We start from the raw sequence: 21,741 nt of genomic DNA on the forward strand, positions 1-21,741 counted from the left end.
AGAAAAACCCACTTTATTCACAGCTCAGTGCAAGGTCTCTCCTTGCCCTCCATATGCTTCTACCCAGCCTATTTCTGGAATAGTTGGTGCTTCCAGTAAAGCTCTTAAAAGCCGGTCCAGCTTCCACCCTCAGTTCTCACTGTAGAGATCATAAAATGAACTCTGTTTGCAAATCATTTTTCAGAATTCTGACTAATGACAGAGGGAAATGATGGTGATGAGTCAAACGGGAAACTGATCAATTTACCAGTCCATAAAGTGGGGCCTTTATTGATAATAAAGGGCATGGTAGCCTTTGCCAAATTATATGAACCGTTAAATTGTGAAAGTGGGGGGGGGGGGGGTCCTTGTATGTCTGATTATAGGAAACCAGGAGGGCTTAAAGATGGGAAGAACCTTCGGCTTCGGGTGTCACTCTTCTTACATTGCTCTATTATTTTACTGTGGAAAAAAATAGCATGAAATTTGCCATTTCAAACATCGTTTTTTGTTTTTATTTTTGTGCTTTTTTCTTTTTTTACATTTTTAAATAGTTCAAGTACAGTTTTCTGCCTTTTCCCACCACCCTTCCTCACCACCCCAGCCCTCCCCTTAGGCCTTGTAAGTGTACAACTTAGTGTCATCACTTACACTCACAGCATTTCCTAACCATCACTACTACCTGTGCCCAAAATTTTGCATCACTGCAAAGAGAAACTCTGTATCCATTAAGTAATAACTCCCTCCTCCCCCGGCCCTGGTACCTCGAACCTATTTTCTGTCTCTATGCATGTGCCTATTCTAGATACTTTCTCTGTGATTATATTTTGTTTTAACCTGTTTCTTGACTAAATTTGTGTTGTAATTTATGAGCCATATAAACTGGGGGAGAAGAATGATGAGCAGGGCATCCCCCCAGGAGCCCCACCCAGAGGCAAGGTCCTCCCAGTCCCCACTCCCCCCGCGCACGCCCCCACAGAAACCTCTGGTTTGACGGGATGCACAGGGCATGCGCCTGCCCCAGAAGATTCAATGAGAACCTGGAGCAGTCCAAGCTCAGCTTGCCTTGTGGGAGAGAGAGACTGGTGGTTACGAGCCTGGTTCTCTTCTGGGGGTGGACCACCCTGGGATCCCCTCGGGGGTCTGATTTGCATGGAGTCTCTAAGTTTCAGGTCTGCCCGGAAGAGAGCTGAGCTGAGTTCCTTCAAGGCCGTTGCAGACCACTGACCTTTCAGAGCCACAGCCTGCAGATGGCGACGTAGGGACCGTGGGCACATATCAGGCTGCTCTCATAAATAAGTGCTTGCTGGGATAGCAGTGTCCAGAGGACTGTCCCTGAGACCAGAGTCACCCTGAGAACTCGCTGTCGTGGTGAACAAAGGAAGCAACCCCCGTCTGTAGCATCACCCTTGTTAGTGGCCTCTGAGAGCCATTCGTATGCCAGAGTAGACTCGGAGGAGAAAGGGGAGCTCTGGGGGGAGAGGGGGTGTGTAGCAGTTTGAGTGGACGTCCTTGGGAGCAGCTTCTCCAGGCCATGGTGCCTTATGATTCCACCAGCTCTGTTCTCCTCCTCCTCCTCCTCCTGCTCCTCCTCCTCCTCCTCCTCCTCCTCCTTGCACCCCCTACCTATTTACTGAGTGCCAGCTGAGCTGCTTGCCCCTGGCCGGGTGTCAGTGAACTGATGTGACTCCTCCCAGAGCTCAGTTTCTTTGAGGGGACTGCCACTAACCAAGGACATAGATGGGACTTCATGTGGCTTAGATGTCAGTCTAGTTGCTGCCGTCAAATGCGGCATTGACCTTTAAAAGGAGGTTAAGTTTCAATCTCATTTGCTGAGAAAATTTCCTTGCCACTTTCAGACCTGGATATAAATTCTGGTTCTGTGAATAAGCCCTTTATGTTTATTTATTAAAGTTCATGTTTTCAGTGGACAAAGATTGTTTTAAGTTCCTCTCGATAAGAGAATTCCAGGCACTTCGTATCCCCAAGGAGAAAGGGTGGTTATATTTTTCTGTATGTGCAATTTTATGCTTTTCAAGGGCCTACATACATCAAAAAAGGGAAGAATATTCTTTGTTATTAATTTCTAAAGTTACATAGTCATAGTTGTTGAGATATTTTTAGCTAACTTCTTTTTATGTCAAAGCAGGAGACCCCTCTAACAAGAAGACTCCCTCTGGGGTACCAGCACACCTGGTTCCTTCCCCAAGGCGCCTGGCAAAACAGCAAGCAGATGCCCGGATACCAGAGCATCTCTCTGGGATGCAGGTTCATGCACAGGTCCCTGAGAACCAGACGCTGGCTTCCTCCTGGAACCAGGAGCCGACGCAGGAGGGGGCAGCCCCTCCAAAAGAGCTTTCTCCTGGGAGTCACGTCAGTGCTGAGCCTCCTGCACAGCCCAGCTCATCAGCTCTCAGTATTTCCCAGGAGGCCCAAGACTTAGCCCCGAACCAGAAGGCAGGGGATATTCTCCCTGAGAGTGAGGCCGGGACCTCCGAGACGGTAGCAGGTGAAGCAGGGCAGGCATCCACTCGGTACCCTGACCCACCTCCAGTCCACAGCCCTCCACAGAACCAGGGTGAGGAGTCAGGGGAGGTCAGGGAAACTACCACCGACCCGCCCCCATCTGAACCTCCACAGGGGCCTGGCCCTACATCCCTCAGCCCCCAGAGAACCCAGGACAAGGAGACTGAGTCGGCCAGTCTGCCACCCCACAGGCCCGATCCTGATCCCCCAAGAGAGCCTTCTGACCCTGATGGGGCCGAGATGCCTGGGCCATCTCTGGGAGATACTCAAGGCCCTCTGGAGGAGGGAAACCCCAAAGTAGAAGGTGACCGGGTCACCACTCCTTACCCAGGACTGCCACATCCCCAAGACCCAACAAAGAGCGAACAGAGCCAGGACAGGGAAGACCCAGTGACTTTGCTTTCCAGAAGCCGGCTGGCTCCCACCAGGCTGCCCCAGCCTCGGGTCCTTGCTCCCCTCCAGAGTCGGAGGCCCACCCCCAAACTCCCCTCACCCAGCAGGGAGGAGGCTCCAGAAACAGCTTCAGATCAAACCGTGATGCCCTCTCCAAGGCCTCCACCAGCTCAGGAAGGCGACCCCAGTAAACTGCCTCTCATCAGCCCTCCCCATCCAAAACCACCGCCACAGCTGAGCCCCCATCCGGGCCACAGTCCTCAGCACGTCCAGGAAGAAATAGTCAGGGAGGTGAAACTCCCTCTGATCAGCGCCCCCACGCAGGAGCCCGCACCACAGCTGGCCCCCACCCTGCTGCAGGAGGAAGACGCTCCAGGGGTCAGGCTCCCTCGCCTCCCCATGCCCTCAGTGGAACGGCCACCACCTCAGAATGTGGGGACACATCGGGAGGCAAGGCCTGCAAAGGAGAGGCAAGTACCCAAAGTAGGCCGCGCCTCCAGCAAGAAGGTTCCAGAGATGCAGCCCTCGCCCCCTAACCAAGTGCCGGTGCAGCAGGTGGGAGCTAGGAAAAAAAAACTTCCAGTGCAAAGGGAGATGCTTAAAGGACCAGCGCACCTGAAACAGGTGACGTCTGGAAGCCACCAGAAGGCCTCGCAGCCACAATCCCAGAGTAGAGCCACACTCCCGAAGGGGGCCGCCCACTGGAACCCCAGCCCCCTTCAGGGGAACCAGAGAAGCCAAGGCCACACCCCAGAAATTCCTGAGCCACTCCACATGGAACCACTGCCGAGGGGTCCCCAAATGCTGGAAGAGGAAAAGGAAAAAGCACAATATTCCAGAAAAAAGACCCGTGCCAACCCCCCCCCAAATGACCTGGTTCAGAAGGTAGCTGTGTCCAAAAGAGGACCATCTTTGAAAAGAGAGCGTCCTGCAGGGTTATCTCAAGAAAGTAAAACCACCCTCAGCAGAGACCAGCCATCTCAAGAGGGTGGAGTTGCACAGGGAAGAACTCTCCAGAATGCAGAGGCCTCCGCAGAGCCCACACCGGATGGTCCTGCTCCAGAGCGTCCGAGGAGAAAAGCAGAGGTTCAGGAGAGGGGACGACAGTCTCAGGAGACCGGGACTGCTGCAGACGTCCCAGGGCCGGATGGCACAGCCCCCTCCCAGCAGCCTGTGGGGGAGACCAGTCAGCCCAGAGAGAGCTCTGTCCACGGGGACAGTGCTTCCAAGCAGCAAACCAAAGAGAAACGTACCCGAAAACATGGGGGAGCCCCACAGGGGAAAAGCCCCACTGCGCCCCAGGGTCAGCCATCTGCCGAGGAGCAGGGTGGCTGGCAGGGAAGGCTGCGAGCGAGGGGCAGTCAGAGCACCACGGTTTAACCGTGACAGTGGCCCCTGAAGAAGTGCTGCCCAGGATGGAAAGCTGTGGCCAGGACGCTGTCGGTTGGGACACAGACTTCCCCCTGCACCCCGGAGCCAGCCCGGGAGTGGGCCGCTGGCACTGTCCAGCCAGTGGGTTCCTAGAAGCCAGCCCATCTCTGCACCGTGGGGCCTCTTTTGCAGCTTGTCATCACAGCCTGGAAGAGTAGCCCCTATAAAAAGGCACCCCCGCCGACCGATAGCGTGGGTCACACGGATCTATGTCAGCGAGGAGCCTGGTGTCAGACGCACGTGCACCCCAACAGCAGTGCCAGCTCTGGCCGAGGTGGCGCCGTTCAGTTTTGTTCTGCTCGTTAGAAAAAACTGCGTCTAGATTAGCAAGTTCTCTCACGCCTCTTACATCCCTGAGGGGTGCAGCAGCAAGAACGCTGAGAGAGGAAGTGGTTGCAGTTTCTGGTTTTTGGTTCACTGCCACCCCACCCCCCAGAGATTCCAAATCCACAGATTCGTGGGAACCTTCTGAAGGGAAGAGGAAAAGTTCTTGTCATGCGTGACACCGTGACCCAACATTTTAGATGCTGTCGGCACATACTGCGTTAAATTTATCTTTGTTTGAAACCTATTTCAAAATGAATAGCTTCCTCTCTCTCTGAACAGGAGCCTTATGTAAATTAGCTCATACCTTCGTTATGCCGAACCATCTGGTTGAATCAGTTAAAAGAATTAGTGGGGGGATGTTCAGGCCAATTTGTTTTCGTGTATTCCTACCATCAGGATTCTCTTGCTGGCCAGTGACAGGCATCCAGCCCAAGCCGACTCCTGTGAATGGCTCAGAAGGGGGCGGAATGTCTCAGCCAGACTGAGGGGAGGGCAGAGTGCAGGGAGACTGGGGAGCAGTTACTGGGCAGAAGCTGGACCCTTGTCATCTGCATTATTGTTGTCATCTACTGGATCCTTATCTCCTGGACTCTTGTCATCTGGACTCTCATCAATTGTCATCTCTCTTTTCTCCATGTGGGCTGTATTCTCTTTGGTCCAAATGACCGTGTATCAGCCTCTGCACACTAACACCTCTCAAGTTTCACATCGTATTTAACAACTGGCAGCTCCCACTCCTAGAAAGCAATCAACTCAAGTGTTCATTCTTAAACCAATCCACTCCGGCTGGGGACAGGGTCCTGTTTAGACATACCCATTGTGCCCACTCCCAGAGCGTACGGAACCTGCATTCCCAGAAAAGAAGCAGCCAACGCAAGTTTCAACTCTTAAAAAGTTGCACCATGTTTATTGAATACTTATTATACTAAGTACACAATGGCATGCAAAGTTGCGTTCGGCATTCTGTATTTTAAAAATGTAATTGACGACTACATAAATGCCTATATAAATGTGTCTTTTCTTACACCAAAGGTATGTGTCCACAGAATTGAATGTATGTCATCGTTATTTCAAGGACAGTAGAGGAAATTGATGTTTTAAAATCCATGACACAGCGATCCTCTCGTAAAACTAAAAGCCTGTGTGGTAACCATCCTCTGATTTATCTGGTTTGTCCAACGTGAAAGTAGTAAGGCGAATTTTAAACATATTACTTATTTGTATTACGTTCATTCATTCGGTGAGCACTGATCGAGCACCTCCTGTGTGCCAGACGCTCTGAGAGTCACTACAGACAGTGAGACAATGAGGGGGCACTTCAAGGAGCTTGCTCTTTAACGGAGGAGACAGCTAGCAGGGTTCACAGCAGCGCCATGGGAGTTGGGCAGCCAGAGGCCCTGCAGCATACTGGGCTAAGTTTAGCATCAGATGGGCAAGGAATTTGTGTATTAACTTTTCCAGACTGTCATTAAGGGTACCAGAGAAGGACGTGGAATTCTGCCTGGGGTGTGAAAATGGAATTGGGAAATAGTTCCCAGAGGAGGTTGTCCTTCAGCTAAGTCTTCAAGGTTGCAGAGTTCATCAGCTGACTGATGGGACAGGGGGGACAGTTTCTGAAGAGCAAACAGCACACGCCCAAGCGTGAAGTCAGGCACAGCGTATTCTAATGACCCAGAGCTCTAGGTATATGTAAATTCAGTGGGCCTTCTGAGCTATGCCGATGACCTGGGAAACTTGATCTCCCAACAGTGGGGAGCTGTGGAGCTGTCAGATTTTTATCTTAGAGGTTCCTGTTTAGAGATGGTGTGAGGCCAAATTTGAGAAAGGCAATATAGGAGGCAGGAAAAGTGGCTGAGGAGCTACTGTACAAGAGTAGTCCTGACAAGACAGTAAGGGCCTGGAACGAGGCATTGTGGCGGAGATGGAGATTCGAGAATTACTTGATTGGATGTGTGGGGAGGGCAGATTGTGAAAGAGGGAAAAAGTAAGGAGACCACCTATTTGGTTATGAGTGGTGTATGGGCTACTTGGGAGGTACCAATACCTCACTTAGGGGAAGAACGTTAAACATCCCTCTTTGGGCAGTTGTTTCTGAGGCTCCTGGGGGGGTACAGTTGCATTTTCATTAGGGTCCTGATGGGAAGCGAGGAGCCAAATTTCTCGTCCTTTGACTTGAAGGCCTCTCGCCTCATTCCCAGGGGTAGTGTATGTTTCTGTGTGTGTTTCTGTTTTTGTTTGGTGGCGTAAGGGTCTCCGAGTCAGTGCAGCTGGACGACATTTTGTTTGTGGTCCAAGGCAAGGAGTAGGAGAGATCACCATCTGCAGTCTGGTGAGGGGGTTTTATTGTTATTATTGATTTTATTGGTGTAAAGGAAACTCCTTCTTTTCAATTGTACAATAAATATTTTTAAATGGTCAGTTTCCCATCTACATTGACGAAGTTTATGTCGCTTCCATTTGCTGTTTCTCAGCAAAGTTACCTTTATGGGGGAAAAAATCATGGGCTTTAGTCATTCACCTAATATGATCTTCAGCCTTTTCAAGGAAATCTGGCCCCTCGTATTCAGATCAGCAGAGGGAATGATTCCAATGGACATAAGAGAGCCTTCTTCAAATGTGGAAAGGGCTCAATCAGTTATTTTCAAGTTTCAAAAGATAATTGGGCAAAGGGCGTGATTGGTTAATTTACAAAAGAAGAAATGAAAACCAATAAATATATCAAAATGTACTTAACCTCACTATAAGTTGAAACCAAATAGACGCTGTTTGGGTACCAGGCCGGCAAAGATGGAAAACAAATCCACACCTATTCTCGGCGAGCCCAAGGGTAAGTGCACCTTCTGTGTCGTCGCTGAAGGAAACCGGCACAGCTTTTCTGGGGACAGTTTCACAGTATCTGTCAGAACCCTAAAAATTGTTCACATCGTTAACCCAGTAACTCTAATCCAAGAATTATCGTAAGGAAATAATTTGTGTGCGAGGATGTTCGGATTAATGTCTTTATACTAAAATCTGAAAATAATCAAGCCGTCCAGTGGGATTGAAAAATAAGTCATGGGGAAAGCGTGCAGTACAGCCGCGTGCTAGGACGCTATGTTGCCATTAGCACCACGCCCTGGCAGAACATGGAGAAGGGGGAAATGTGTGATCCTCCTCCACACTTCACTCCAGACAATCGCACTGTTTATAGAGTGTCTAGGACACGGTTGATTAGTTCAACTTGAAGGACATAATTCTAGAAGTCACCTTTCTTTACTGACCAAGCATTCAGAGAAGAGGATAAGAAGAGCCTGTTTCTTTGTGTTGATGGCAGATGAATAAATTAGAAGACCAAATCTTTGACCTTAAAGGTGATATTGAGAGTATACTCATGATTAGGAAAGCTGAGGACTATTTTTGTAGATTTATGATTTCAAATAACACTAAATGTCAAAATGATAATTGGAAATTTCAGTCTCAGTATGATCTAGCTGTATGAACTTGGGCAAATGATGAAATTCTCATGTATAAAATGGCGATAATAACATTAGGCATCTCAAGGTGATTGTGAAGATTAAATAAGTTGCTATATTGAAAAACACCCAGAACAACGTTTGACGCATAGTTAGTGTTGATGTGTTTGTTAGTATTAACATGTAAGCAGCAAAAGCTAATTTTTTTAAGAACTTTACATTTTATTTTTCAATTACAATTTACATTTAATGCTATTTTGTACTAGTTTCAGGTGTACGGCTTAGCGGTTAGACAATTATGTACTTTACCGAGTGCTTCCCCGATATTTCCGGTACCCACCTGGCGTCACACATAGTTCTGACAATATTGTTGACTGTATTCCCTATGCTGTACTTTACATCCCTGGGACTGTTTTGTAACCACCAATTTGTTCTTCTTACTCCCTTCATCTTTTTCAACTGGTCCCTAAAACCCCTCCCCTCTGGCAACCATCAGTTAGTTCTCTGTGTCTGTGTGTCTGTTTCTGTTTCGTTTACTTATTCTGTTCTTTCAATTCCACATGTAAGTGAGATCACATGGTGTTTGTTTCTCTGACTTATCTCACTGAGCATCATACCCTCTAGGTCCATCCACGCTGTCACAAAGGGTAAGATTTCATTCTTTTTTTATGGCCGAGTACTATTCCATTGTATGCATGCACCACGACATTTTTATTCGCTCATCTGTTGATTGGCACTGGGTTGCTTTCATGTGTAAAAACAATTTTTAAGTCGCATTTTATCATTAATTAGAATAGAGGCAACACTGGTCAGAGCAGGTGTAAGAGTTTGGCAAGTGGGATGCTCTTCTCTGAAAATCCTTTTAAAAACATTGACAGCCTTGATTGAATTAAGGAGCTTAAGCAGAATTATAATAATATTGAAAAGAAATTGAGGTTCAGCCAGACATTCCGTAGATCAATAGATTCTTTCCCGGACATTCACACTGAAACTTGTGGCACACGCAGGAAAGACTCGTCGAATAGCACCTGGCACAGAGGACATAATACATGTTACCTAGTGTTTGTACTGTTATTATTTGACTACTGATAAAGTCAAAGGCCATTATACTTCATGTGTCAAACGGGTTAAGGGGTGAATGCTGGCAGGGTACTTGACTCGGGACGAAACTAGCAGATAGTGGGCGTTTGTTTTCTCTCTGTGGTGGGTCGAGACACAGACTGGCTTCTACAAGCTATCAGGTCTAAAGGCCGCCAGTTTCCAAAGACAAAAAGAAAAGCAAAGTGAAAAAAGGCAAACGCTGTCTCTGCTGGAGGAATCAAAACACCTTTGAAAGAGCTGTTGAAGGGTGAGCCCTTGGCGGGCAAAGACCACGCTCACCAGAGGCGGGCACAGGCGCGGGGTCGGGTGGGGATCGCATCAGAACTCTAGTTACCAAACACATCGCTGGGCGAGAGGAAACCTTCAGCGGTATCCAGGCTCCCTCGGGGTTCCTGCTGGCCACTGCTACCCTTTCTTCGGTCTTCTCGTCCCCAAATTCTGTACACATCCAGATCTTAGGGATCAAGTTTCTGCTCTTGAAATGTACCTGTCCTGGAGTGGAGTGGGGGGGGAAATGGGACAACTGTAATAGCATAATCAATAAATATATTTAAAAAAAGAAAAAGAAAAAGAAAAAAAAAAAAAAAAGAAATGTACCTGTCCTGTATGGTATCGCCTTCAGAGTGTCCATGAACTACTTCATGATAAACTCATCCATTTTAAACAACTGAAATTTGGGGTACTTTCATCATATGTTTTAATTAGCATGTTCTGAATACAGTGTCCAGACATTGAACCCTTAGTTGAACTCCACTGCAGACATTCCAGGTACGTGGCTTCTGCATTTGAAGTATGAAGTTCAATGGCAAGAAACGCTTTTTGAACCTCCTCCTCTCTGTGTGAGAATGCACATTCGCATGCTTTTCTTTGTCCTGTGTGGAATCTGTTCCCTGTTTAAATAGCTGATTATTGCTTTGATTGAACGCTCCAGAATACAGTACTTTACTGTTAGAATAGGGTAGTAATCGTATTCATTTTGCCATGCAACACGAGCATTACTGCTGTATTTCCTCGGACTTACATGATAGCTTTCTACTATAAAAGCTTATTTTGCTGTGGAAAATCGTTATGGATATTATGTAAGATGGTTATTTTTCAGGTTGCTGTCATTCCTTGTAAGCACAGACAGACAAGACTTTTAAGATTTATTTCTGTCCTGAAAAATAGGTTCTTTTGGCGCCTTTAGTTTTGTGATAACACTTCCTAGCGAGCAGAGCTTTTCCCTTTATTTTCCACTACAAATTGTGTAATTGTCCTATTATGAATAAATAAATATTTTTAATTGTATAGCAGATTTTTGTGCTTTGTTTTTGGCCATGTTTATGATTGTATATTTCAATATTGAGAGTCTTTTGCAGGGATTTTATAGGTATTTACAGTTTATATATTGTATGTATATGTAATTATGTTAGGTATAAATTACTCTTGTTAAAAATTGCACACAGCATTTTTATTACCTACTACTATTACCTCACTATTACCTAAATAAACATTTTTTAAAGCTCCATTTGAGTTGGGGGAAAAAAACGGAACAGTATGGAAATCATCTGGCTATCTGAGTACTTTTATCTGAAAATTAAAGGCTATTTTCAAGTTACACCTTTCCATGTGTCTTCAAGCAATCTCTACTGTTGTTTTTTTTTTGCAAGGTTTTATTTCAATGTTTTTAAATTGTATTAAAAAGTGTTCCATCTCATGTGTTTGAACAGGAGAGTGACTCGGTTACTTTACTGTATATATAATCTCAATACAGAAAAATTGGTTATTAAAACAGTGATTTTTGGTCTTCAAGATACAGCGGACCCTGAACAACACATGGGTGAGGGGTGCCAGCCTCCCGGAGGGTCCAAAATCCATGTATAACCTCGGAGTCCCGCAAAGCTTGGCTGCTAATAGCCTACTACAGACTGGAAGCCTTACTGCTAACAGTTAACACACATCTTGTATGTTATATGTAGCATACACTATAAACCTAGATAAAAGAAAGTGCGGTTAAGAAAATCATAAGGAAAATACATTTACTGTGTTTATTGAAACAAGTACACGTATAAGTGGACCCGTGCAGGTCTAGCCCGTGTTTTCCAAGGGTCAGCTACATTCACTATCTGACCGCCAGATTCTGACGTCATCACTAGTTGTTGCCGTGGCTGTGGGCCTGTAACAGGAGATCATCGACGTCTCTCATTTTCTCCTTCCTTTGATGCAGTGAAAGGTCCCGTTTAGTCTGTGTGAGGATATGACACTAAACACATGTACACGTGTTTGTTCTCAGCTGCGTGGCTTCTACTGCACTGATTACTTAGGTTGGGCTCTCCGCTTATTCTTTTAAAATGGTTTATACCAATATTATTTTAATTCACTTGACTGCAAAAGAATATAATTTTAACTAAAAGGTCTAAGCTATTTAAAATTAATTTGAGAGGTAGTTCTGGTTGTCCCAGATATTTCATTTATATTTTCCTGCATATGGTAATGATAGTAATCCATAAAATAACTTTAAAATCTGTCATGCATCATTAAATTCATTTATGCTTCACTGGAGGTACTTAAATAAATTTACCTAGTCTATAGACTGAAGAACTTGGTTTTTTGTGTGCCATAAAGTAATTTTTGTATATTTTTAATGTTGCCTCAAGGCTGACTTTAATTTAGGTACTTTGAATAAGATTGCATGAAGAAACTTCGTAGTAGGGCATTCTGACATCCCGCAGGAATCACAGTTTCTTTTCCACTGAGAAGTAGAATCGCTTGTTCATTGATGTGCTAAGACATTAGAAACTATATCGAGAACTCTGTGTAACTGTTATAGGAGTCCAAGTCGTTGAAGTGATTGATGGTGTTACCACACAGTGTAACAGTCATCTTCACCCAGAACGTTTTGTTGTTGAGAAACCCTTAAGTCATTCAATTGTTGGAAGTATAGCTGCATTGTATCAGATTGAACTTGGCTTGTCTGCACCATAGTACAAATGCCTGATGTCTCAGAAAGCTAGAACAAGGAACGAGGAGCAAGGTTTATATATATAAACCTTACATATATATGTAGTATGTATTATATGTATTTTCCTTTATTATATATATAATCTTTTCCAAAGAAATGATTTCAATGAATATAGCTTCTATTTCTTTAAATTTTATCTTAACTTTTTTCAAATTTACCTGGTCTTTTTCACAATGCTTTATTCTTACAGGCCCATCGAAAGGACAAGTGTTTTGGTTTTGGTTTTGGTTTTGGTTTTGGTTTTGGTTTTGGTTTTGGTAGGGCCCAGGATCTAGCCTCTCCACCTCGTTCTCTTCCCCACCTCGGCCCCTGGAGTCTTTATTTGGCTGTGTTACACGTGCTCCTGGGCCCCTCTGCAGAGTCACTCTCTCTGCCCCAGAAGCCTTCATTCACCCCAGGCAGCTGAATGCCTCTCTTCTTCGTGACTTTAGATGCCATCCAGACTCTACACCTGCAGGCTGTGGTACCTGGACAAATCCAGATACAAACATTTTTCTCACTTGAGAAAATTTCCTTTACCCTATGTTATGCCTTTTATTTTAAACTTTGTGTTTTTTCCGCTACCAGATACTAAGCCAACTCAGCCGAAATTTCTAAGATCATCTAAGAAGTATAGTTCCCTGGATTCTACAGACAGAAACTACTTGATGAAATTATGGACCAAACTGTCAACCAAAAAAACACCAGTGGTAAGGAGGGACAGATGGGCGGAGCCACAGGGAGGGCTGCAGGGGGTCAGACAGCAGTGGGGGTTGACGTTTGCAGGGAACACTTCTCACCGAAACCCCCCTGACTGCTGGCCTGTGATGACAAGTCTTCTTGCCTCTTTCTACAGCTCTATGAAGAGACGTGGGGTCTAAAAATAGAATATTCAGTTTACATTTCAAGACTACCTTTCCCCCAGCCTCCGAGTCTACACCCTAACACTCGGCTCTTCTGCTTAGCAAGAATAGAAAAAGCACAACCATAGAACTAATGCCGTAACACATGGACTTCCAGGGAAAACTCGCTTTGTTGTTGGGGTACAACTTTTAGTGTTCCCGTGCTGGGTCTCAGAGTGAGCCCGTTCAAGCAAGGAGTCCCTGTTTTCGTAACGTGGCACTATTGAATCCAGTCACGTAGCCCTGTCTGTCGGTTGTCTGAGAGCTTGGAGAAGTACCGAATGCAGTTGACACTGCATTCAAATTAGGAGGTGCTCATTTGCCGTTTTAGTGGTTTGCATGTGATGCTCTGGGAATACGAAGAGATCTCAGAAGTGACAGAACTTTCACTTGGGTTGTCATTTGCCTTGGATGTGTTTCCTTAAGCCCAGCCCGATCTAAGGAAATCATCACATCATCTTCTAAAGTCAGAGCCATGGGCCATGGTCTAAAGAATCAGACAGGCTACTTCCCATCTACTCGGGCAGCGGTGTAGCCAGGCGTATGCATTCCTCTCTGATTGAGTCATAAGAGTGGGATGTTTGAGGTGGAAGCAACGGATACCCATTCAAATCAGCTTCAGTAGAAGTAGTTCCATTATAAAAATACAGGGAGTGGGTTCCTAGCGCATCATGAGCAGGGATGACATGCAGACCTCAGAAACGAGCTAGGGTTAGAAAGTTAGGTGCTTGCTCTGCTCCCTTCACCTCTGCTTCTCTTTCTCATGTGTTCCAGGCACTCTCCCTCTCCGCTGGCCTCCTCTACATAATTTGCACTCATTCCCGTGCACGGCAGCCCCAACTCTCCGTGACCTCTTGGCTCTGTGCCCACCATTCCCAGCAACTGCTCTCTGCCTCTTTGGTTCAGACTGTGGAAGGCAAGAGAATCTCACTGGCGCAGCTGGGCGTTACCGGCCTCCCCACACAGATCGCATTAGACTGCTGTTGCGGTTCCCTGTGGCGAGGCCAAAGGCTGGGAGGGGCAGTAGACTCTGACCCTATAAATAATATGAATGCGTTCCCTGCTACGTGAGTGTTTACATGTCCAAAATAAATCTGGAATTGTTCCCACCCACCTAGGATCCGTGGGAAATCAAGCATCAGTCATTAGGAGGGGGAATCACGCCCCTTCTTTGGATTAAGTTCAAGAACCCTGAGGCCCTTACCGTCCTGGGCCATTGGGGGAGAGCCCTGGGCCTCTAGACCTTGCTGCACGGGTGCCCTGGGCTGCTCTGGGCTGCTCCTCTGAGACCCTGAGTTCCGTTCCGAGCCAGCCACTCTGGCGTTCTCCACATGCTGTCCTGCTAGGGCCTGTGCCTAGTGCTGACCCCTGAGACCTTGCCGTCCCCAGGGGTCCTCCTCCTGCAGGAGGAAGCCATCAGCTTCTGTCCTTTCGGTCCTGGGAAATCCAGCTCTTTCCAGGGCAGTCTACCATGCCCTCTGCACTTGCTATCCCGTCCACCTTGGGTGGCACGGCTCTATGCTTCCCGGAGCTTAATAGCTTGTTCTGTAATCTCCCCTAGGACGTGGCACATGCATAATGTGCACTCCAGAACGCGGGTCTTTGTCACCTTTATTTATTCCTGAACGATGACTCTGTGTCCTCACAGCCAGGGCCCGCTCGCGGCCCCGTTAGGCTGTGCTTCGACACACCGATGCACAACACACACCCTTGATGTGCCCCCGCTGCCAGTCGGGGGGGTTCATGATTTCTTGAAACCTGACCAGTCCGCATATTGCCCCTTAGAAAGCTTCCAGGCCGAATTACAGATAAAGACTAAACTTTCAGGGGTCATTTCTATAGTTCGTTAAAGATAGCTTCCTTGGGTGAGGGCACTCGGGCACCTAGGAGTGAGAACAGGAACAGAGATTTTTTTAAAAAACAACATTATACATTCTTAGCAATAATTCACCTCCAACATTTCCACAGAAAGTTAATGAACAGTATGGAGAAATGGGAGAGGAAAGAGTGGATGAAAAGGCAATACGAGAGTCGAAGAGGCCACCTGGCTGGCGGCAGGTGGGGGAGGGGAGTAGATCTCACCCCCCGCCTGTTGTCAGGGGGCCTGATGAAGTTCCACACGCCCAGGGTCCCCTCCCCTCAAACCCACCCCCAAGCTCACCTCGTCCCCGAGGCCTTTCCGTCTGCTCCCTTCATTCTCACACACTCTTCCCGTGTGCTGTAAGGCATCGCCGCGCTTGGCAGGGTGTGGCTGCAGAACAGGGAGGCTGCCGTTGTCTGCGTCCTGTGGAAGCGACTCCGTTCCTTGGGAGTCACACGTGCACGGGTTGTGACCGCTGGGGAAGTGTGCATTTATGTGTGTCGCTGTGTCTGCGGGTGTTTTTTGAGTCTGGCTTGCCTCTGTCTGCATGTAACTATTGGCTTCTTGACCCGAGAGGAAATGCAGACTTGGAGTTCATCTGACAGTCTCGCCACCCCCTGGGTGATCTTCTAAAAGTCATTGATCGGCTACGGGATGTCATTTTCCTTTCTGTAAAGGGAAGCTAAGAATATCTGCCCTCCAAAGTCATTGTATCAAGCGCTCACGGAGCCTTTTCCTAAGTTATTGACCATAAAACAAGGGTTCATTGTTGTTATGGCAACCGTGGCCGGCAGGGAGGGCGGGAGGGGTTCAGGCCCTCAGCTCTTGCACCCCTTTACCTTATACCATGTGCCAGGCCAGTTGTGTAAAGAAGTAACTGATGTAAATTCAGGAAATAAGTGCACCTGACAAGGTTATTCGATACAATGCCAGTATACAAAAATGGATTGGAGTTTAAATCATAGCTCCCCTCGCCCCCCTGCCCCTTTCCCTTCCCCTTCTATTCCTCTCATTCATCCATCTCTGCCCATCCTGAATTGGGCTCATCCCTACCATGCATGCCAGAACTGGACTTGCTCTTCCTTCTAGGGCAGGTGTTGGCTGACCAGGCCCTGTTCCAGACGCCAGAACAAGATGGACCTGGTCCCCGTCCTTATGGAACGTACAGTCTGGTAGTGACTCCTCTGCTCTCCTCTCGCGGGTGGGTCAGGTCAGTGTATGTATAGCTCTTCTACTGCGGCCCTCCTCCTGTGAGCAGAAGACGGGCTGATGGAGCGTGGGGACCTTAGCATCACTGACTCCTAATGTACCCACCGCTGTTCTTGTACCCAGGGTCACTGGGGGTTCACTCCAGGACCCAGCTAACCTGCCTTTCTTAGGAAGAAATGTCCAAGAATATTATTCCTTATCTTCAAGTCTGGGGAAAAAAATGCTGGTAACATCCCTTTTCTTGCTAGTTACTCCAATAGATTATCAATATCCAATGCTTTCTGTATGACCATAATTTAATATGGATTTGAATCACTTAATAAAATACTCAGTGTCCTCACTGCCTCATCCCCTGCTTATTCAGTCACTCCTCTGTTGCTTTATCCCTTCTCGCTTCATAGCTTAAGTGGTGTTTACTTTTCTGAATGACTCCCAAAGCGCATTAATTTGAACGTCTCTCAAAGATTCTAGGAGAACTATAAATATAGTTTTAATCAGCCTTACTTCTTAAACATAATTTTCTCGTTAGGTCTGAGTTTTTTAAAGATGCACAGCTCTTCTTTACTGCTGCAAAAAGTATGTCACAAAAGTACCCAGTGAGAAGTTGTCGTTGATATGACACTCGCCTACACTGTCGGTACAGGACTCTTAAGTCCTTGTGTTTTGCTGGTCAGGTGTCACTGCGCCTCCCGTCCCCTGCCTGATAGCAGCCTGGCCGCTTTCTGCATGGCCGACCCCCTGCACGCATGCGTGGAAGTGGTGAGGGCTTAGTGATGACTTTTTTGCCCTGGAATTACTGCATCTAGGTCTTTGCCTTCTTGGAGTAGCTTTCTGAATCTCAATTGTATCTGTTTCTTCGACGAGTTCCTCGGACCTCCTTAGGGGACACTCTTGCTCCTGAAGCAGGCCACGTTACCGGCAGCCAGTTCTCTAGAAAAAACAGCCGAATGATCAGTTCATTCAAAGCCAACTTCGCAAGTGCACGCGTGCGGCAGAGTAGGCAGGACAGTTGTATGAATGAGCGAGGGCCAGGGAGCAGTGGCTCTGGTGACACAGTCGTGGACACCGACGTCGACAAAGCACAGGTTCCTTCCAGTGCTGAGACCGTCCGCTCAGGGAGCTTGTCCAAGGCTACACAGCTCACAGGTTTCTGTTTTGACTCCAGAAGAAAAGTACTTTCTTCTGCTCAAGTGCATTTTTCAGTGCGCAGAGTTCAGCACCGGGTTCCTTAGCTGGAATAATATGGAAGGAGATGCTTCCTCCACCTGCCACCTGGTTACCGGGCAGTACAGCTCACATAATGAATCGGTGACCTATTAACGTGAAAGTATCATTTATGGTCTTGGTGGATGCACATCAGATGGAAGGGTGTCCGCCCACTGCACTTTTTTATCCTTCTTGAAAGTACTCTTCCTTCGGCCAGTGAGAGCCTTCAAGCCGCGCCCGTGTCCTTTTGCCCTGACCCGTGTCGTCTTCCGTAGCCACCTTGCCCTCTAGTACGACAAGATACTCTCAGCTCTTTTGTTCCTCGCCTGTCCCAGACCTCCAATCGGCCTTTTCTCCAAGAAGCTCTGCTTTCTCTAAGCAGGAGATGGCCGTACCCCCATGCTCACTCACTGCTAGCCGGGAGGCCGCCGTTTCCAGGCCTCTTCCGCGGATAGGTAGCACACCTCAGGAGTTAAAACAGCCAATGCAGATTTCAAGACTTCGGGATTTTTACCTGACTTCTTCTCTGTTACACATATTTTTTCCCTTCCACCCTGAGAATCCTGACTCTGAAACGCATAGGGAATGATAAAAGTATAGCTTACTAAATTTTTCATTTGTTTTATCACACACAGAAGAGTCTCAGAGTAACAATACTAATGTTACCAGCACCCGTTGTAAACACTGAGAACAGTTATAAAAAGTGGGGGGGGAAACGTTCTTCCCCTTCCCTCTGCACCCCCGTCGGTGGTGGTTGTGTTACGGCCACACCATCAGAGCAGACAGTTGGCATCCACCCTCTCTCTTCGCACTCTCGTTTTGTCCTGGTTCTCAGATGTGTAGGAACTTAACACTCATCACTAGAACGTAAGTGAGTGTCTCTCTAGTTGTTTTGTTATCTGAGCTTATTCTCTAGTGAATAGAGAAAGGGCCACGGGAACAGTACTTCCTGACACCTGTTAACAGTCTGTTACACTGTTACGCTTGATAGTTCATTGTTTTGTTTGTTTGTTTAATATGTCCTGTTCCTTGTTTTGGTTTCCTTCGTCAAGGACACTTATGGTTTGTATGCTGGTTCTACCTCGGCTATCTTAAATATTTGTCATGTCTTTTGAATCCTTTTTACCACTTTTTTTTTAGTTTAAAAACTTTCCTCCACTTACTTTCTCTTTCCCTTATGGCATTATTTATTGTGTTTATTCACTCTTGTGTTCTTTCTAGTTTAGTTTTTCTTCCTAAGGTGGTTTCCCCCCTTATACTTCTGATTCTTTCCTGGGTTCTGTCATGTCGTTTCTGAATTTGTAAAATCCTAATTTATTCATTCCTTCATGCGGTGTGTCGTTTACTTAATGTCTTTGGTTTATTTTGAAGCCATGGACTGTGGACTTTATCTGTTTTACGAGCAAGCTTTTATTGCATGTAGAGGTGTTATTTTACCCATTTCCTCTTTTTTCTTATAATACCTTTGCACGGAGTTTGACCAAAAAATTCTCATATTTATGTGAAATTCGGTTTCTCAAGCTTTGAGAAGGCAGCATGGTTTCTTCAAATGGGGATAAAATATAAGATCGCTCTCTTTCTGAGATTCCTGGCCGTGTTTCCCTCCCCACTTAGGTCTAGACTCCCTCTTTCCTTTGTCTGTACTGACCCTGACCCGATTACCTAGCATTCCACTCCCCCAGCTTTTCCTTCGTGTGAGGAGGCCCTGCCTGGAAGGGAGGCCCATGGGGTCAGTCTCAGGAATTCATGGCAGCTCCAGCTCCTTCCCAGCCTGCCTGGTCCGGTAGTCTCACCGCTGTTAGAGTGGGAACAGCCCCTAGCACGTTCCAGCTGTGGTCCCCAGCTGTCCTGCTGTGCCTTCCAGAGAATGCTTTTGAGCTGTTTTGGGTTCTCCTGTTCTCAGGTCTTTTAGTCACCCTGCCACTTCCTTCCTTCTGCATCCTCTTGCATAGAAACTGGTACCATGCTGATTTAGGGGCTGTTAGCACCTGTACTGGGGGCTTGAGGAAACACCTTGTCACCATGTTTTCTTATAAATGCTTCAATATGCCTTTTATTTTACTACTTAGTTGCTCTATCTGCTTTTACGTGGGGATTCTGGAAGATCCCAAAGCCGTGCTTCCATGACCACTGTCGTCTTCCCGGTCATGATGTAATTAAAATCCAGCATCGATATAGGAGAACAGTGAGGACAATCAGAGTGAAATCACAACAGCCATTGAATACACGGGTACAGCGTGATTCGAGGGAGAATAAATTTCCCTGAGAGGAGGACAGCAGATGTGGTCAATCTGTAGTAATTTTATAGTAATATGAAACGTTATAGGCATATCTATGGGGTTACTTAAATATACAGTTTTTAAATGGTAAAATTTGTTAGATTCTATTTATTTTTAGAGAGAGGGGAAGGGAGAGAGGAGGAGAGGGAGAGAAACATCAATGTGTGGTTGCCTCTTGCACACCCCCTACTGGAGACACTGCCTGCAGCTCAGGCATGTGCCCTGACTGGGAATCGAACGGGTGACCCTGTGGTTTGCAGGCCAGCACTCAACCCACTGAGCAACACCAGCCAGCACCTAAATGGTGAAATTTAAAGAGTGGATTCCTTTCTTCTCTTCTTGTCCCATTCCTGACCCCCTCCCCAACACCCCATAAATAGTTCCTCCTCACCCTGCTCCCACAGAAACACGGAGCTGACAGAGAGGCGCTGAACTGGTCTGGCAGCCACATACCCACCTGAGGGCCCATGCTCAGCGAGTCCACGGGTTAGCTGTCACGTGCCGTGGGTTTCTAAGGGGCAATTTCAAAAGCTTGACTGCAATTTCTCAAGCTAGCCACAGCTGATAGCAAATTCTAGTCCAGATTATAAAGAGTAGTAATCATTATTCATTGTTTATATTACCCCTCCCAAATTTGTGTTGTTTTACATTTAAAAAACAGTATGGAGCTCCTGCTTTGTGCTAAGGTATATGTGCGTGTGCAGGGGATACGGGGGTTGGCGGGGGGGGGGGGGGGGGGGCTTCTGGTCTCCAGGGTGTGAATACTTTCTCAGAGATGCTCAGTGTCCATCAGTCTTGGCATCCCCACAGAGCAGAGCCACCCCTGCACATAAGTTTTTGCAATGCAGAAGTGTTTTTAGAACCACGTCGACTTAATCCTTGAAACTTGAGTCTTAAAAAATTCCCCAAAAGACATGCAAACTCTTGAAGCTCCGCTAGCCTGCAAGGCTATGCAGGCAGTGAGCCTGGAGTCGTGGGCTCAGCACTGTAGCTATGGCGTGGACCCTCTTGTCATCGGAGGGAGCCAGCTTCTGGTGGTGTCTAAAGGAAAAGAATTCCCTGAGACCCGTGGGGGTGTGTGGCTCCGTGGTATGGTTGATTGATGATGTACAGTTAAGGGGGTTCCCCTCCTGATTTCCCAGTGTCCCTTCTCCATCCATCTTGCCATAGGAAAAGGCTAACATTGACATCAGTAGGGCCAGGGTGAAGGGCACCGCCCAGGGTTTTTGCTCCATGTTAAAGTCTAGTCCAGTCCAACGTCCGGCTGGCTCCGCGGGTGTTTCCAGTTGTAGTCCGTTGCCGTGCTTCGCTATTCAGGATCTCTCCCTGAGAGGAGGCCGTGGGCCACGTGGCCATGAGAACAGGGGCATGCGCCATGCGAGTGCAGGTCTCAAGCAAGAGAGAGAGCTTCTTTGTTCCTCTGCGATTATTACCAGGAGCTCGGGGTCGGGCTGGACCAGGTGCTTTCTCCATGACCAGTCAGCTTCCCAAGTTTCCCCTGGCTTTGGGTAGGGCCCACCCCCTAGTTAGACTGCCAGGCCTCTGTGGTCCAGCACCTCCCCGGCACTCCGTCAACAATCGGGTATTGGAGGCCAGAAGGGAAGAGTGTTAATCCCCTTGGCAGAGCACTGCTGTCCTCCCTGGAGTGCGAAGCTGTAGCTTCCTGGCTAGCGAGCAGGCTCCTGCTTCCCAGCTTATTAAGCTCAATGTCGAGTCTGTTTCACTCCCCTTCTCTTTATCTAGCTAACCACTGTCGGTAACAATTTCTCTGGCACACTCGTTTGTTATTTTCCATGCAATTTTAAGTGAATATCAATTTAGGAAGGAGCCTGGTATTGACATTAAAATCAAAACTGGTTTATTTCAGATTAAGGTACTGCAAGCACAGATTAGTGTATTTTACATGCATTTGCTGTTTAAATAAGTAGTATTATAAGTCCCTTAAGAAATGAATAGCCATTTATTGAAAACAAGCACTTGCCAATTTATGTTTTCTGTAAACTGTATTTTGGAATTGTAAGAATTGTATACAATTTATACAATTGTAGTTACAATTGTGAGAATCGTATACATTAGGTTTGATTACAGTGAAGAA

The 21,741-nt window shown here is 46.9% G+C and overlaps 1 protein-coding gene across 3 annotated transcripts in view; it reads left to right on the forward strand.

The window, feature by feature from the left end:
• The window catches only part of LRGUK (leucine rich repeats and guanylate kinase domain containing), a 96,357-nt gene that overhangs the window by 60,317 nt on the left and 14,299 nt on the right, over window positions 1–21,741 (forward strand). Inside the window, exons 16-17 of one of the 3 annotated variants that reach the window (XM_053926663.2) lie at window positions 12,778–12,899; window positions 13,046–13,233. In XM_053926663.2, coding sequence (XP_053782638.1) covers window positions 12,778–12,899; window positions 13,046–13,180 — 257 coding nt within the window. In that variant the 3' untranslated portion in view covers window positions 13,181–13,233. Of the gene's footprint in view, window positions 1–2,128; window positions 7,142–12,777; window positions 12,900–13,045; window positions 13,234–21,741 lie in introns of those variants that run through there. The other 2 variants (XM_045191145.2, XM_053926662.1) reach the window with 2 other exon arrangements.

This window comes from Desmodus rotundus, chromosome 6, assembly GCF_022682495.2.
Source record: "Desmodus rotundus isolate HL8 chromosome 6, HLdesRot8A.1, whole genome shotgun sequence".
NCBI classification, from domain to species: domain Eukaryota; kingdom Metazoa; phylum Chordata; class Mammalia; order Chiroptera; family Phyllostomidae; genus Desmodus; species Desmodus rotundus.